At 44.2% G+C, this 14,325-nt stretch overlaps 1 protein-coding gene across 4 annotated transcripts in view; it reads right to left on the reverse strand.

Annotated features, from left to right (window-relative positions):
- Positions 1-14,325, reverse strand: part of LOC310868617 (CCR4-NOT transcription complex subunit 3-like) — a 49,740-nt gene that overhangs the window by 34,230 nt on the left and 1,185 nt on the right. For 2 of the 4 annotated variants that reach the window (XM_083779073.1, XM_083779072.1), the window contains exons 2-6: positions 10,059-10,121; positions 3,757-3,824; positions 3,265-3,297; positions 2,852-2,926; positions 1,131-1,220 (exon numbers count right to left, since the gene is read on the reverse strand). In XM_083779073.1, the coding sequence (XP_083635199.1) occupies positions 1,131-1,220; positions 2,852-2,926; positions 3,265-3,297; positions 3,757-3,824; positions 10,059-10,083 (291 nt within the window). In that variant the 5' untranslated portion in view covers positions 10,084-10,121. The remainder of the gene's footprint in view (positions 1-1,130; positions 1,221-2,851; positions 2,927-3,264; positions 3,298-3,756; positions 3,825-10,058; positions 10,122-14,325) is intronic. The other 2 variants (XM_083779075.1, XM_083779074.1) reach the window with 1 other exon arrangement.

Below are 14,325 nucleotides of genomic sequence, written 5' to 3' on the forward strand. Positions count from 1 at the left end.
TCTATCGGAACACCTCTAGTCGTCAGGGAGATGTCACGAGTGTATCACCGGTTCAGTGGGGACGCAAAGAAGCTACCATTATCTCTAAGATTTAGAACCTTCAAGATCATTGACCAGCTTACACCAGGAGAGAGTCCTGTACTAACCAGGACATTTGTCCTTACAACCCAAATACCTCTGCACTTTACAGGGCTCTTTAGATCCATACTCATTCATAATCACCAGGGTTGACATCTCGGACACATTGAGAGTTTGTAGATTTCTATTTTCGCTGTTTAAATACGCAACATGCTCGCGAACCGGCCCACAGTTCCACCCGCTTTAACCAGAACCATTGTAATTGGGGCTGGCACAGATGAATGGTTAGATAGTCTGCCTGTGGAGCAGGATCTCCAGTTGTCCCAGGTTTGATTCCAGGCCTGGCTTGCAATGTGTCGATTAAGACGGGTAAAAAGTGTCCATTTCACGGGGGAAATTAATTTGTTAATGACCGTTACAGTTTTCCTTTTCTTTTTGCTTGCTTTTGCCACTGCTTATACATCTCATCTGCATCTTACAACCAATAGAATAGTAACACCCCGAGAGAGCAGTGGAGCAGGCAGGAGCAAGAGGCTCACAGCAGTGCTTGTATCACCTGTGCACAAGTCCCCTTCACAGAAGGTCAATGGCACTTCTGACCTTTATATGTTGCTTTTATGTCGACGGGATATGTTGAGACATTTATGAGGCGCTGACTGTGATGGACACTATTTGTTTTTACCTCCGTTTTAAGGTTGCTTTGTATTGTGGACGCTTCCTTTTTTTCTTTTGCCTTGTATTGCTGTATACAGTGCTTTTTATGTTTTTTACCATTTACCTATAACTTTGTAACCTTAACTGCTTTGCCAGCTCTAGGCGACTGATTTCCGCCAGCAGGATAATAAATCAGTCTATCCATCTATCTATCTATTTTTGCCGGCAAAGGTTTTCATGAGGGTTCCCTGACGGAAATAGTCTGATAGGGAGGCCAAAACGGCCAAAACGTTTGCGGACCACTGAGTGACACAACCTGTGGCGTCATCATCATCAAGTCACCTGGCTGGGAGGAAGTCGACAACAAACGTGCCAACGTGCGTTTTGCGTCTACTTACCGTCTCGATGAGTTTGCGGTTCTCTACAAGCTGCCGTTTGTCTTTGATCTCATTGGACGCCACCCATGTCTTGATCTGATCTCGAAGACGCTGGGGGAACGACAGGATAGTGCAAGAACACCACCGACATGAGGAGGGAGAGAGGGAGAAAGACAGAGAGAGTGAGTCGAGTTAAAAGGTTTCAGCATGCAGGGACTGGTCATGTGCAGTCAGGGATGGCATACGCGCACGTGCCTATGTGGGAGAGAGAGAGAGAGAGAGAGAGAGAGAGCTTGGCTTGGGGTAGTGTTTTGGTGTTCATGGTAACACCATGGCTGACTGCTATGATATTGAATATATTGCGCATTAACAATCATGTTGGCGCGCAGACTGTGTACACATACACAACCTACCGACTGCATCACTTAACATGAATAAGCACACATTGTCATGCCTGGCATGTGCACACAAACACACACACACACTGCTAGTCCAGACACAAAAGAACACAATAGTTAGAAGATGAGCTTTTGTGTGTATTAGGGTTGGGTGACGATACGAATACATCGTCAATCGCGAATATACGAATCCAATCGCCGAATATTTTTATTAGGCGATTTTTCGGGACGATTTAGCCCAATTAACCTGTAAAGTGTGAGCAGCATGTGAATCAATTTGGGCCAGCAAGCGGCCGGGTGGAAATCCCCTCCTCCCGTTATAATGGTATGCTCCCACAGTCCGACTCCCCGCACTCAGCACTGTCAGCAGCATCGGGGAACGGCACTAACGGCAGCCGTAAGAGCCGAGGGAGGCTGTAGCCTACATGTTGTTTAAGCTCCGGAGTCCAGACCCATGCAGTTTAATAATATACAGTCACAACAGAATGCACACTGCTGTCTCGTGTCTCATCACAATCCCAATGCGCCACCCGTGAAGTCGGGGGAAAAAAATAAAACACAGGCTGGTAGTGTTAGTATAGATGAAGTTAGTTCAGTGTGTTGAAACAGTAGCTACACGCTAAGCTAAGCTAACGATCCCCGAGCCTATACTGTATAGGCTCGGGCAATGTTAGCTTAGCGCTTAGCTTAGAGTTAGCGCCCCTCTGAGCCTGTGCTCAAGACTTCTCCACTGTATAGGCTCGGGGATCATCAACGTGAACGAACCCCGACACCAGCGCTGCAAAAATAGACAGATCTACAAGCTCTCAACGCGTAGCGAACGGCACTGCAAAAACAGGCAGGACGCAATGCCTTGAGAGCCTGTGGATCAGCCCGGCCGCAGGAGCTTGTGGGCTCCGCTTCGAGCCTCCGACAGACCGGTGCGCGGAGGCAAGGGAGCAAGTTACCCTGGCTGCGCAGCAGAAACAGACTGATCTACAAGCTCTCAACGCCTAGCGAACGGAGCTGCAAAAACAGGCAGCTTAAGAGCTTGTAGATCTGAGCTGTTCTCACTTTACTTTTATGACACGAATACATCGTCAATCGCCGATTCTTGGTCAGACGATGGGCGGTTGAAAAAAATTGGCATATCGCCCAACCTTAGTGTGTATGCGTGTGTGAATGCGTGTGTGAATGAGTGAGTGAGTGGTGTGTGTGTGTGTGTGTGTGTGTGTGTGTGTGTGTGTGTGTCCTTGGCACAAATCCGTTTGAGAACCAATGCTTTTAACCTCTCAACTCATTCCAACTCAACTCAAACACAAATAACTCAAACTGAATGCCCCAGTGAAAAGAGAGCCTCCTCACCTGTAGCTTTTTAATCTCTTTCTTGAGGTCGGCTTCATACTTCTCCTTCTGGTTGGCGTTGGCTGCATTGTGAAGCTGCGTGGGGGGGGGCAGACGAGGAACAGGCGGCTTCAGACACAATGTGCACCCAACACCCACAATGACAACTGTGTGGATGTTGCGTAATAAGGATTTTATTTTTTATTTAAAGAAATATTGATTCTTTGCTGCGGGAATTTTGCAACTGGCGATATGAGCTACACCGACCAAACTCATATCGGCAGTTGCAGAATTCTGCATGCTGGTTGACAGCAATATGATAACAAGAAGGGCTGTGCAGTGCCAGTGCCTAACAGTTGAGTCAGTTTGAATGTGAACATTTTTTTTTACTTTTCTCTCTTTTTCCACAAAATATGCCCAAAATGGGGACAAACCTGGTTGAAAGTGTGAGGAACACAGCAACTAATCTTGGGATTCGAACAGTGCAGCATCGATCAACGCCAAAACAGCCGCACATATGTTTGGCAAGTCAAAAACAGGAACAGGATATCACATGGAAGAAGGCAGAACAGCTTAGGCTACAATAGAACAGTCACGCCCCTGTTTTCCCCAATATCCCCAGGTCTTCTCTGCGTCCTCTGTTGCATTTACAGTAATTTAACGTTTAAAAAGCATCTAGAATTCCATTTGATACAGTGTTGTGTGTTATTGATTTTTTGTTTTCACGCTCTCACTTGTAATCTTCTTTATCCGAACAAATGTAAGTTGAATACTGACTTTTTAACAAATGTGTATTTGTAATTGTATGTCTACTGTAATGTTTATTCTTATGTGGACCCCAGGAAGACTAGCTGGTTGCTATGGCACCAGCTAATGGGGATCCTTAATAGAAATAAAATAAAATAAAATTCTCTCTTATCCTTTACCTTCTGCCAGATGTCCTCAAACTGCTCCACCCCCTCCGCTACTTTTTTCAGACATCGATCTATTTCACCTGGATGTAGAGGGCAAGAGAAGAACACAGAGCAAACGTCAAGCTTAGGCCTACCGGTAATTCATACCTCATCACACCACCGAGATGGGGGAAAATACAACATTTTCTGTACTATTTATGCAGGGTGTCGGGTGGCGTGCATTTACAATTTACAATGTAGGTATTTCAGAGCAATTTAATGTAAAAGCCACTAGTGTAGGGCCCTGTGGGAAGTAATAAAGGGTGTAAGTGTTTACAGTAAGTGCCTTCAGAACCAATCACATCATGTGTACACACCTGGACTACCTGCATGCACATGCGCGCACACACACAGTATAAATACAGGATACACCGTCAGTATATGATGCATTAAGTCACCAATGTATTTATTATTTAGTCACAAGCTCTTGCTAATATTTTTCATTAATAATAACCAATTTAAGCTCACATTAAGCGCCCACACACACACACACACACACACACACACTCTCTCTCTCTCTCTCTCTCTTCCGGAACATGGCTGGCATCTCATCAAAGATGCATGGCGTAAAAGCTGCACATTCTTGTAAGCAAGCGGGAGAACACCCAACCCCCCCCCCCACCACCACCACCCTCATCCCAGGCGGGAATGATGTGTCACCACGAACGGACGTGGTTAAAAATGCACCGTCGGCGTCGTCACGGCGACAGGCGGGTGAGCGGGAACCAAGGACAGAAGGTCGATGGAGGTTGGACGCTGCTGAGAGTTGCCAGATTTTGCGCGAGAAATAAGCACAGCCGGGTCTTTGAAAACAACAAGCACCAAAAGAGGAGACTAATATAGGCCACATGAGCACTTTATTAAACCTATATATACATTGGCTATTTGAAAATAGCCGATCACCGATGTGTGACACGTTATGAGCTTGTATAGATCTGCAGGCCTGTCACAATTATATAAATATAAAAAAGCAGAAATAGCAGGTATACAAGCTTATAGATCGTCAAGTATAACATTATTACTGTAATTGTATACTTAAAAGTTATTTGTCACATCTGCCCTGTGCAATGTTATATTACGATTCTCTGGATAATTTTTTAAATGTATTCCAATGTTCAATGCCAAAAACAGAAATGCCAAAAATGTAATCGTTAATCCCAAATTATTATTTGTATGACAATTAACTACAATGTTGTAATTCCAGATGGGCGTCCTCGGACAAATACATTGTATTTTGGGGAGCAAGCTCAAAAAAGCAACTACATTTTAAAAACAAGCCCCAAAAATATATAGGTACATATATTTACAACAAGCAACGTTACAGAAAAGGTCGCTCATAATAAGCCATAATAAGCAACACTGGTTGGAGGAGGAGAAACTGGGACAGAATGGAGAGGGGGGGGGGGGGGGTCGAGGAGTCTGAGGAATGTGTTGGGGGAACAGTAGTGAAAGTAGTACTTAACTACAATTTTGAGATATATTTATTTTACTAGTATTGGAGTATTTCCAATTTTGATACTTTTTTTAACTAGATCTCAGAGGCAAATATTGTATCTTTTTACACTACCACACAACAGCTTTAGTAGTTTAGTTATCACTAGATTTTCAAGCCTTCAAATCAAGTCCTGAATTGCGCTGACCACCAGCGCAATGGTCAGGTGACCACATTATGGCCATCTGAAACACACTGCTCTCCAACCCTGCTGTGGTGTGATTATTCTCATGACAGACGTCTGTGTTCATGGCAAGTTTAGTGCAGAATGGAGGCCACTGGGGGGGGGGGGGGGGGGGGGGGGGGGGGATACAAGAACGCCTGCCGCCACCAGGTATTCCTAAGCGTAACCTCTGTGAAATTATACATAAACCTAGCTTTAGTCCTAACCTTAACCTCAGTAAAACTATGCCTAACCCTGAACTTATTCCTAACCTTAACCTCAGTAAAACTATGCCTAACCCTGAACTTATTCCTAACCTTAACCTCAGTAAAACTATGCCTAAGCCTGAACCTATTCCTAACCTTAACCTCAGTAAAACTATGCCTAAGCCTGAACCTATTCCTGAATCCTAACCTTGAACTTAGAATCCAAGAACAGTTATGGGCAAGCGGGCTGCAAAATAAATGGGGGCGCGTGTGTTTTGGGGCGAGCGTTCCAGCTGCCCCTGGCAGCAGTAAGCTGGGTTGTACAACATGGCCCCTGGTGTGACCCCTGAACAGTGTCAAGTTCGGTGCAGTCCGGACGTTATGATTGTGACGTCCACAGTCCATGTGTCCACCCATCCTCTAGGCAATTTTAATATAGGACAATTATTAGAAAACATACAACAACCACTTAAGCCCAATTGTATTACACACGCTATTCTAAAACAGCCGATTAACAAGCTCATGGCTTGTCGCGGGGCGATGGCATCAAGTATATGCAGTATATCGATACCTTTGTAAACATCTCAAAGTAAACATTTGAATACACTTTCTTGTAACAGCGAGACTGAGAGTGGCACAGCTGAGGCAGGTTGGGGGTTGGGGGGTGTTGCAGAGTGAAGGAGGCCAGACATCAGTGACTTGATGAGAGGCAGAGAGCGGGGGGAGGGAGGATGATCAGAAACTAGAAAAAGTGCCCTTCTGGGCACAGGTCTCCACCAGGTTATCCACAGATCCGTGCAGTTAGAGGTAAAAACACTTTTGGGCCAGTTATAGCGCCACCTTGAGGCTGAGTTGAAATTGTTCATGTGGCATTTCGTCCTCGGCCTAGTGGGAATGTGGGTGCACAATTTCACGGAAATCACGCGATGTGTTCATGATTTGCAGCATTTTGTTTGAAGCTGAGCACTCCTGTGAACTTTGGAAGCCAATCTTAACCAATCAGGATGGAGTCTGAGAAATCTGAAAGACCGGTTTGGTTGAATGGCTCTAGAGAGACTGTGTACCAATTTGCGTGATGTTTGGACAAAATCTGTAGGTGTGCTGTGCAAAAACTTGTTTTGCACAAAGCGGCCTCCTGGTGGCGCTATAACAGGCCGTTCTGGAAAGTTTGGGGCAGAGGTTCATGGTTGGCATCCAGGGAGTGTGTGTGCAAAATGTGGCATCGACCGGGTTAACGGTGGCCGAGATTAGCTGTTCACGGACGGACACACGGACACACGGACACACGGACACACGGACACACGGACGGACGGAGTGCAAAACATACTCTCTCCCCATGCCTTCGGCCTGGTGGAGACAATGACAGACAGATGGAGGAGAGAGGGGGAGGAGGAATACAGAGGTAGAGCACCAGGGGAAACTCCAGGAGAGACAATATGCAACTGTTTTTAGATCGTTTTGAAATTTGTCTTAGCTTCTATTTGTAGCCTTCACATGTATACTTTTTGTTTTCCTTCTCCTGATCTTTTGATGTATTGTGATGGGGTTCTTTTAGAATAAATAAAACTTGAATGAAAAGGTGGTCTACTGTAGTTTCTGTGGGCACACTCGGGATTATTAGAGTGTGACAAAATGATAGACTACAAGCAGAGAGGAAAACAAGCAGGATAGACGAGTATGAACAAATAAGATTAGTTCTGATAAGAGAGAGAGAGAGATCGAGAGAGAGAGAGAGAGAGAGAGAGAGAGAGATATGAGACAATGGCAGTGATTCTAGAAGTAGGTTAGGGGGATGACGTAGACAGGAGAGACAGACTGATTCTTACTTCAGGGCAGAGATTCACAACCTGTGGGCCATGAGGATATTGCAAGTGGGCCCCCAAATAATTAAGAATAATTAAATAATTCAACTCGGGTGGGTACCAGGTTAACCTGACTCCGCCAGCTGGTGGCAGCAGTGAGTTCCTCCAACTGCTCGCAATCTGGTCCCTCTCGGGCAGAGACGATGTACTCCGAGCCATTTCTGAGCGGAGAGATATGCGGCCGCTAGAGGCGGGATCAATGCGATACTGATGATGTATTGAAGCGTTGCCGCACAGTGCAAATGTAAACACAACCTAACAAGACTACAACTCAAAATGATTATGGAGAATTGGAGATATCATCATTTTTGTCCCGCTGCTTCCAGTTTATCGTTTTTTTTTTCTTGAGAGAGCCAATACTGCCGCAATCTGGCGGAGTCAGGTTAGGTACCAGGGGGTCTCCAGCAAAATTTGCTTATATTGCGTCGCAATCATTTTAACCACTTTGACTTTTTTTTTTTTTTTTTACGTCTTTTATTGATTTTTTTTTAAGGGACAGATAGTAGGCTGACAGGAAACGGGAGAGAGATGGGGGGATGACATGCGGTAAAGGCCGTGTCGGGTTCGGGAGTCGAACCTGCGGCACACCGCGACTGGATCACCAGTCCGGTGCCCAGACCGTTACGCTACGGCCTGGGCCAACCACTTTGACTTTAACCATATTTTATATGGCTATTCAAAAGTAGCAGATATGAAAGCTCGTCTTTTTAACTCAAATCTTTGCGCCTGGCACAAAATATTTTTTAGATGATGGGGGTCTGCAGCCAAATACACATCATGTTGGGGTCCTTGACATGAAAAGGTTTGAGAACCACTGTCCTATTGCATATGTCTTTTAGCGCACAGAATCTCCCTCGCCGTCACTCACCCCCTCCGTGTGATCTCTGTGACACAGGCTGCTGGACTGCACACAGTGAGTGCTTGGTGCCACTGTTTGCATAACATTGCTATCGTTCATCTTTTTGAACGCTCACATAATTATCGTTATTTATCGTGCTTGGTGAGCGGACATTCTCTTGTCATGATGGGGGCCGGGGGAATGAGGAGGGGGCTGAGAAAGAGATGGAGAGAAAGGGGGAGGTGGCTAATGATGAATATATAAAGAGGAAGAGCAAGAATGTGAGAGGTGTCACTGAGGAGAGACAGCAAGTGAAATGACAAAAAATACTTCTCTAGGAGGACCATTCAATAAAGTCTCACCTTAAACGACTTTAGCCTTTTACATCTTTACAAGCTCACAGCACGTCGCACCGCAACACGCCGCGATCTTGTAGATCGGATATTTTTAGGCATACGAGGACAGCGGGCCGGCACGCGACCAAAGTATAAACCAAGGCATTAGATGCGGTCTTCTTGGTGATATTTTTAGCAGGAGGCAGCCAACCTCCTCTGTAATAATACATTACTATCTGTCACAGCTGCTGAAGTGCTAATGCCTCATGTTTTCCTGTGGGGTAAAGGTCCAGCGCTATAGGGGATTGCTGGCTGGAGGTTCCATTTAGCATCAAGGTGATGCACACCATGCTACAGGTAAAGCTGACAGTGAGAGAGTCACAGCAAAGGTCCAACAAGTCGTCCACGTGGATTAAAGCAAAATAAAATCTCACGGCTTGAAAATGTTTGTATGACCCCAAGTCCTTCCTAATGTGAGATTAGACTAAACAGTTACCACAATATGTAACGTTATGACATTTTAGTAATATTGTTCCTGCTGTCCGAGACAGTGCCAACTGCCAACCAGGTGAAGAAGTGAGACTTAACCTTTGCTTTTATACAAAAGATGTCTGAGAGAACCAAGACTATTAAGATTTTATGGACAATGCTTTTGAACACATTGCTAGTTTGACCACTACAAATCCTTCAGATAATAACCAAAAACAGCCCATCTACAAGTAGATAGATATGAACAGAACAGTCTTCCATAGAAGACTTCTAATGGAATTAAAATGACTGAAATCAGTCATGGCGACTGAGAACTTTAATCCATGTATCCAATCTCGAATACTTTGCAGTTACTGTCTCAACTTTCTACTTTGTGCTGTACCTTCCAAACCTCTACCCACTGCAAACATCCAAATAATGGGATAAACACAACAGCACTGCTTCCACATTCATGTTATGCTACTGTACACATTTCTGAATAAAAATAGAATCGGTCTCATTATTCACTCCTTCTGTCAATTCTGTGCATCTCAGAATGAATACCCAAAACTTGGCACAAAATGAAAATATACCTACCTGCTACGGCTATTTGGCTCTAGTCGCAAACAGACAGAACACGTCACGTGATGCCGCTGACAGACACAGACACAGACACAGACACACACACACACACACACACACACACACACACACACACACACACACACACACACACACACACACACACACACACACACACACACACACACACACACACACACACACACACACACACACACACACACACACACACACACACACACACACACACACACACACACACACACACACACACACACACACACACACACACACACACACACACACAGAGAGAGAGAAATTCATCTCACCTTGTAGTTTTCGTTTATCGGCCATGGCTGAAAACTAGGATGCTGTCTTCATGCCTTCTTTCACTGTGGGTGGACAAAACCAAAGAAAATTTGCTTAGCTTTACGAATGAAATGCATGAAATGATCTCCACAAGGATACAGCACCAGTATTGATATGAAACCTGCACCTAAGGGCAATATTTGAAGAAATGTACAGAAAACAAAATACTGTATTATTTTTACTAGACCTAACCTCGATTAGTCGACTAAATAGATTGACCGAGTCCGATTCGACTGCAAATCTCTTTTGAATCATGCAAAAAATAATGAAAATAAATCATGATTCGACTGAGATTGTCCCACTCTGTGGAATTAATAACGAATAGTGCCAAAAATAGGATATGTGTCATGATTTATTGGAAGAAACCAAGCAAGTATGTAAAATGTGATATTAAGCACCTCCACAGCCCAAATGGAACGATCCTCTGTAAATTGGCAGTCGAATCAGACAGACAATCTCTCAGTGGATTTTTTGTTTGTTTGTTTTTTAATGATTCGACTACCAGTCGACTATAGGCAACATTTGGCCAATCAGATTCGACTATATAAATTCTTAGTCGGGAACAGGCTTAGTTTCGTAAAAGGCCTAATTATAGGCTACTGATGGCTAAGAGTTGCTCATAATACTCCGGCAGATACAATAATGCAAGGCATGCCATAAATGCTCTTTTTAGTGGTTCTGCACGTAAGCGCCAGCACACACCGTCTATCAGTCTTCTGTTGTGGGCATTGAGCAGCTCATAATGGCATCATGTTGTGCACTGCAGCAGTGTATCTTTGCTAACCATGGTACTTTGGAAAAGCCTTAAGTGAATTGATAATGTTCTCAGCAAATTGATATTATGCTAATTGAACTTGAGGTACACTACTTACAGTATACAGTATACACTATACAGTAGTATGTATTTCAATTACATTTCCTAACAAATTAATGCAGTCCGGCACAAGACATTTAATCACACCACCAGCCTGTCTAGGATAGAATCTACATTTGTGGGTGTGCAGGATTCAATGCCTTGCTCAAGGGCACTGACAAGCCAGAAGATATCGTTGCTGTCGGGCACAAACTTCTTATTTCCATATTGCGTTTTCCTCAAATTAACACCCTAACCCCCTACTTGGTAATACTACTACAGCTTGACACAAAATGAGAAAAGTATCAAAAATAGCTCGATATGCGGCACAAACAAATCGACGTGTTTAGAGCTTGCCGATCTTCTATTTTGAATTTGTAAGTAAGTAACAGTATTGGACATTCCACAGTCGATATGCGGCTGCCGTCGGTCACATCGTCTCTTAACAAACCTGGTACTCACTGTCCCTCTAACCACTAAAGAAGACATCCCACTTAATTTTTCCTGTCTTTTTTTTTAAGTCCAAGCCTTCCTCAGTCCATGCATGTTGTTAACTCACTACCACAACAACTTCAGCACACATTACTTTTTCATTGCATTTCAGATTGTGGCGGCGAACCCTCTGAGCTCTGTTGATTTGAGCTAACGAAGTTAAGGACAGGTGGCACGAGGACAAACACGGTGGGGAAAGCCTGCTCTGTCGCATGCAGCGAGCGAGGCCACAAGGAACAAGCTTTTCACATTAGCTCAGGAAAGGCTTCTACGGTAGTTCCGGATACAGGTAGACCTGTCACAATTATTATATAATCACTTTTATTTGTAACTTGGGTTCACATTTTCTACTAAACAGATCAATCTTTGCTGTTTCAGACTTTGTCAAAAAACAATTGCACAGGGCAGATAATAATAATATACAAAGAAATGACTGAACAATGACCGGTAGTCCGGTACCAATAATAGAAAATGACCAAAACAGGCCATGCATGTAATAATTGTATAGTTTCAAAGGTTTTCATAAATAAATAGCTGAAATAGCTTGCAGATCAAATATTTACCATTTTTCCCACAGATGAATATATTCAGGTGATTGAAGTGATTCTGACAATTTTGCTGAATAATTCAATAGTTTAAATGAACGTGAAATTATTTTGGAAGCCTAGATGGAAAGAGAGGTCTGTGTTTATTGTTGTGAGCACACAGACTAGAAGCAATCTATTAACAGCATTGTAGATATGACATGTGAAATGTTACTATAATGATAGTATGATACTATAATAATGATGATACTATATTTATTAATAGTAAATACTATGTGTTTGTTACTATAATGATAAACAACTGAATCTGGAGAGCCTGCTGGCCTAAAGGTCCAAGCGCATGCCACATATAGGCTCTGGCCTGACAGCGGGTCGCGTGTTCGAGTCCCGTTCATGACGACCGTTGCTTCATGTCTCTCCCCTTCTCTATCTCTCTCCCTCTTTCTTCACTGTGACTATCAATAAAAAGGCACAAAAGCGTAAAACAAATCTTGAAAAATGAATCTGGAGAAACTTTTGCCTGACGCTATCCTTACATAGGACCTGTACGTTTTTTTCTGACCATTCCAAAGCATGAAAAATGTACTTAAAAAAAAAAAGGTTTAATATCCCAGATCTGACCCAGAGCAACATGATGGAGCAGAGTTATACATATTTCTAATATATATTTTGGAGGTGACAGGAAAAAGGAGAGAGATGGACTGAGAGTGTGACACACAGCAAACATCACCGGCGTGCTTGGGAATCGAACCTGCGACCCGCCGTCAGGCTGCATTAGGCGGTGGTGGCTCAGGGGTAGAGTGGCTGGATGGCAACCGCAAGGTTGCCAGTTCTAACCCGGGCTCCCCCAGAGTTAGTGTCGAAGTGTCCTTGAGCAAGACACTGAACCCCTAATTGCTCCTGATGTGCTGGTTGGTGCCTTGCCTTGCATGGTTTCTGCCGCCGGTGTATGAATGTGTGTGTGAATGGGTGAATGTAATGCACAATCTATGTAAAGCGCATTGGATAAAGGCGCTATATAAATGCACCATTTACCATTTTAGACCCTAATACGGTATGTGGCATGCGCCTTAACCACTCTGCCATCGGCGCCCCCATGGAGCAGAGTTATGAACACCTCTGCTACTCTGTCCATAGACTCCATACTATATACAGCGGAATGGTCCCCTAGGCTAGCTGCATCCCAGCCAGTCCACATCATTATCGACAGCCGGTGTCCATTTCAATAACGTACAGTCATCATCAGCCAGTTGCACACACATGCACACGTGCGTGCACACACACACACACGAAAGGAAATTGGATCTAACAGGCGAGGAGCCCACCAGCCAACATCAAAGTCTGCATACATCAAAAGTCTGCGAAAGGACTCTGCATGTTCCAACAGACCAACACTGAACCCATGTTAACACACTGCAACAAAGCAGCTCATTAGCTGAGTATCAATTAATTTTTTTGCAAACAAGTGTGTTTCAAGCATCACAGCCCAGGGGTAACCGGAACGCTCACCCCAAAACACGCTCGCCCCCGGCGGTCCTCGCAATCTTCTATTTGTTTTACTGTGGCATAGTTTTGGAATAAGTTTAGGTTTAGGCATAGTTTTACTGAGGTTACTATTTGGAATAGCTGGTGGAAGAGCCATCCAATAGAAGAGTTGCGATATTGAGGGGGCAGAAAACAGCCCGGTCACGTGGTTCATGTACTCGCGCGAGCCCATAGACTCCAGTCCAATGCATTCCGTAAACTTCCGGTTGTCCCCATTCAATAGAAGTCTATGTAGAGGAGCCGCCATTGGACTGGCCCCATGAAGTGAATGGAGTTTGCATAACTCTGTCTTACTCTATGGCTCTGGCTGGTGGAAACCGCGCCGAGGTCGCCGGATTTGACCCGGGGCGAGCGCGTTCTCTCTAGCCACCCGGTTTGGTCGACTCCAAATTAAGACAGACTACTGTGAGTGTGTGGTCAGCATTATAACAGAAAGAGAGAGATCATTCACATGAAGTGTTTATAAACAACACAGGCAGGGGACTAGAACCGGAGGAATCGAGGATCCAACATTGAGTTACCGGAATTGGTTCCATCATTCACACTTGGAAGTTGGAACTGTTTCCGGAAACAGTTTTGTCACACTATCTGGTAATTTATGTGGACTTTACGTCTGCTACCCAATCCAGTGGTTTTCACTTAAATTTCAAGTACCACCATAGCTCTGAATGTACAAAATACAAATGGAACCAAATGTACCTTTACTGGTTCCATTTGTGCTCTGTGTGGAACTGGAATCTTATAATCCTAGAGAATCCCAACCAATAAACAACTGGAAATAATGTTTTTTCC

The sequence above is a fragment of the Protomyctophum parallelum genome (genome assembly GCF_964188405.1).
Source record: "Protomyctophum parallelum genome assembly, chromosome: 1".
Classification (NCBI taxonomy): domain Eukaryota; kingdom Metazoa; phylum Chordata; class Actinopteri; order Myctophiformes; family Myctophidae; genus Protomyctophum; species Protomyctophum parallelum.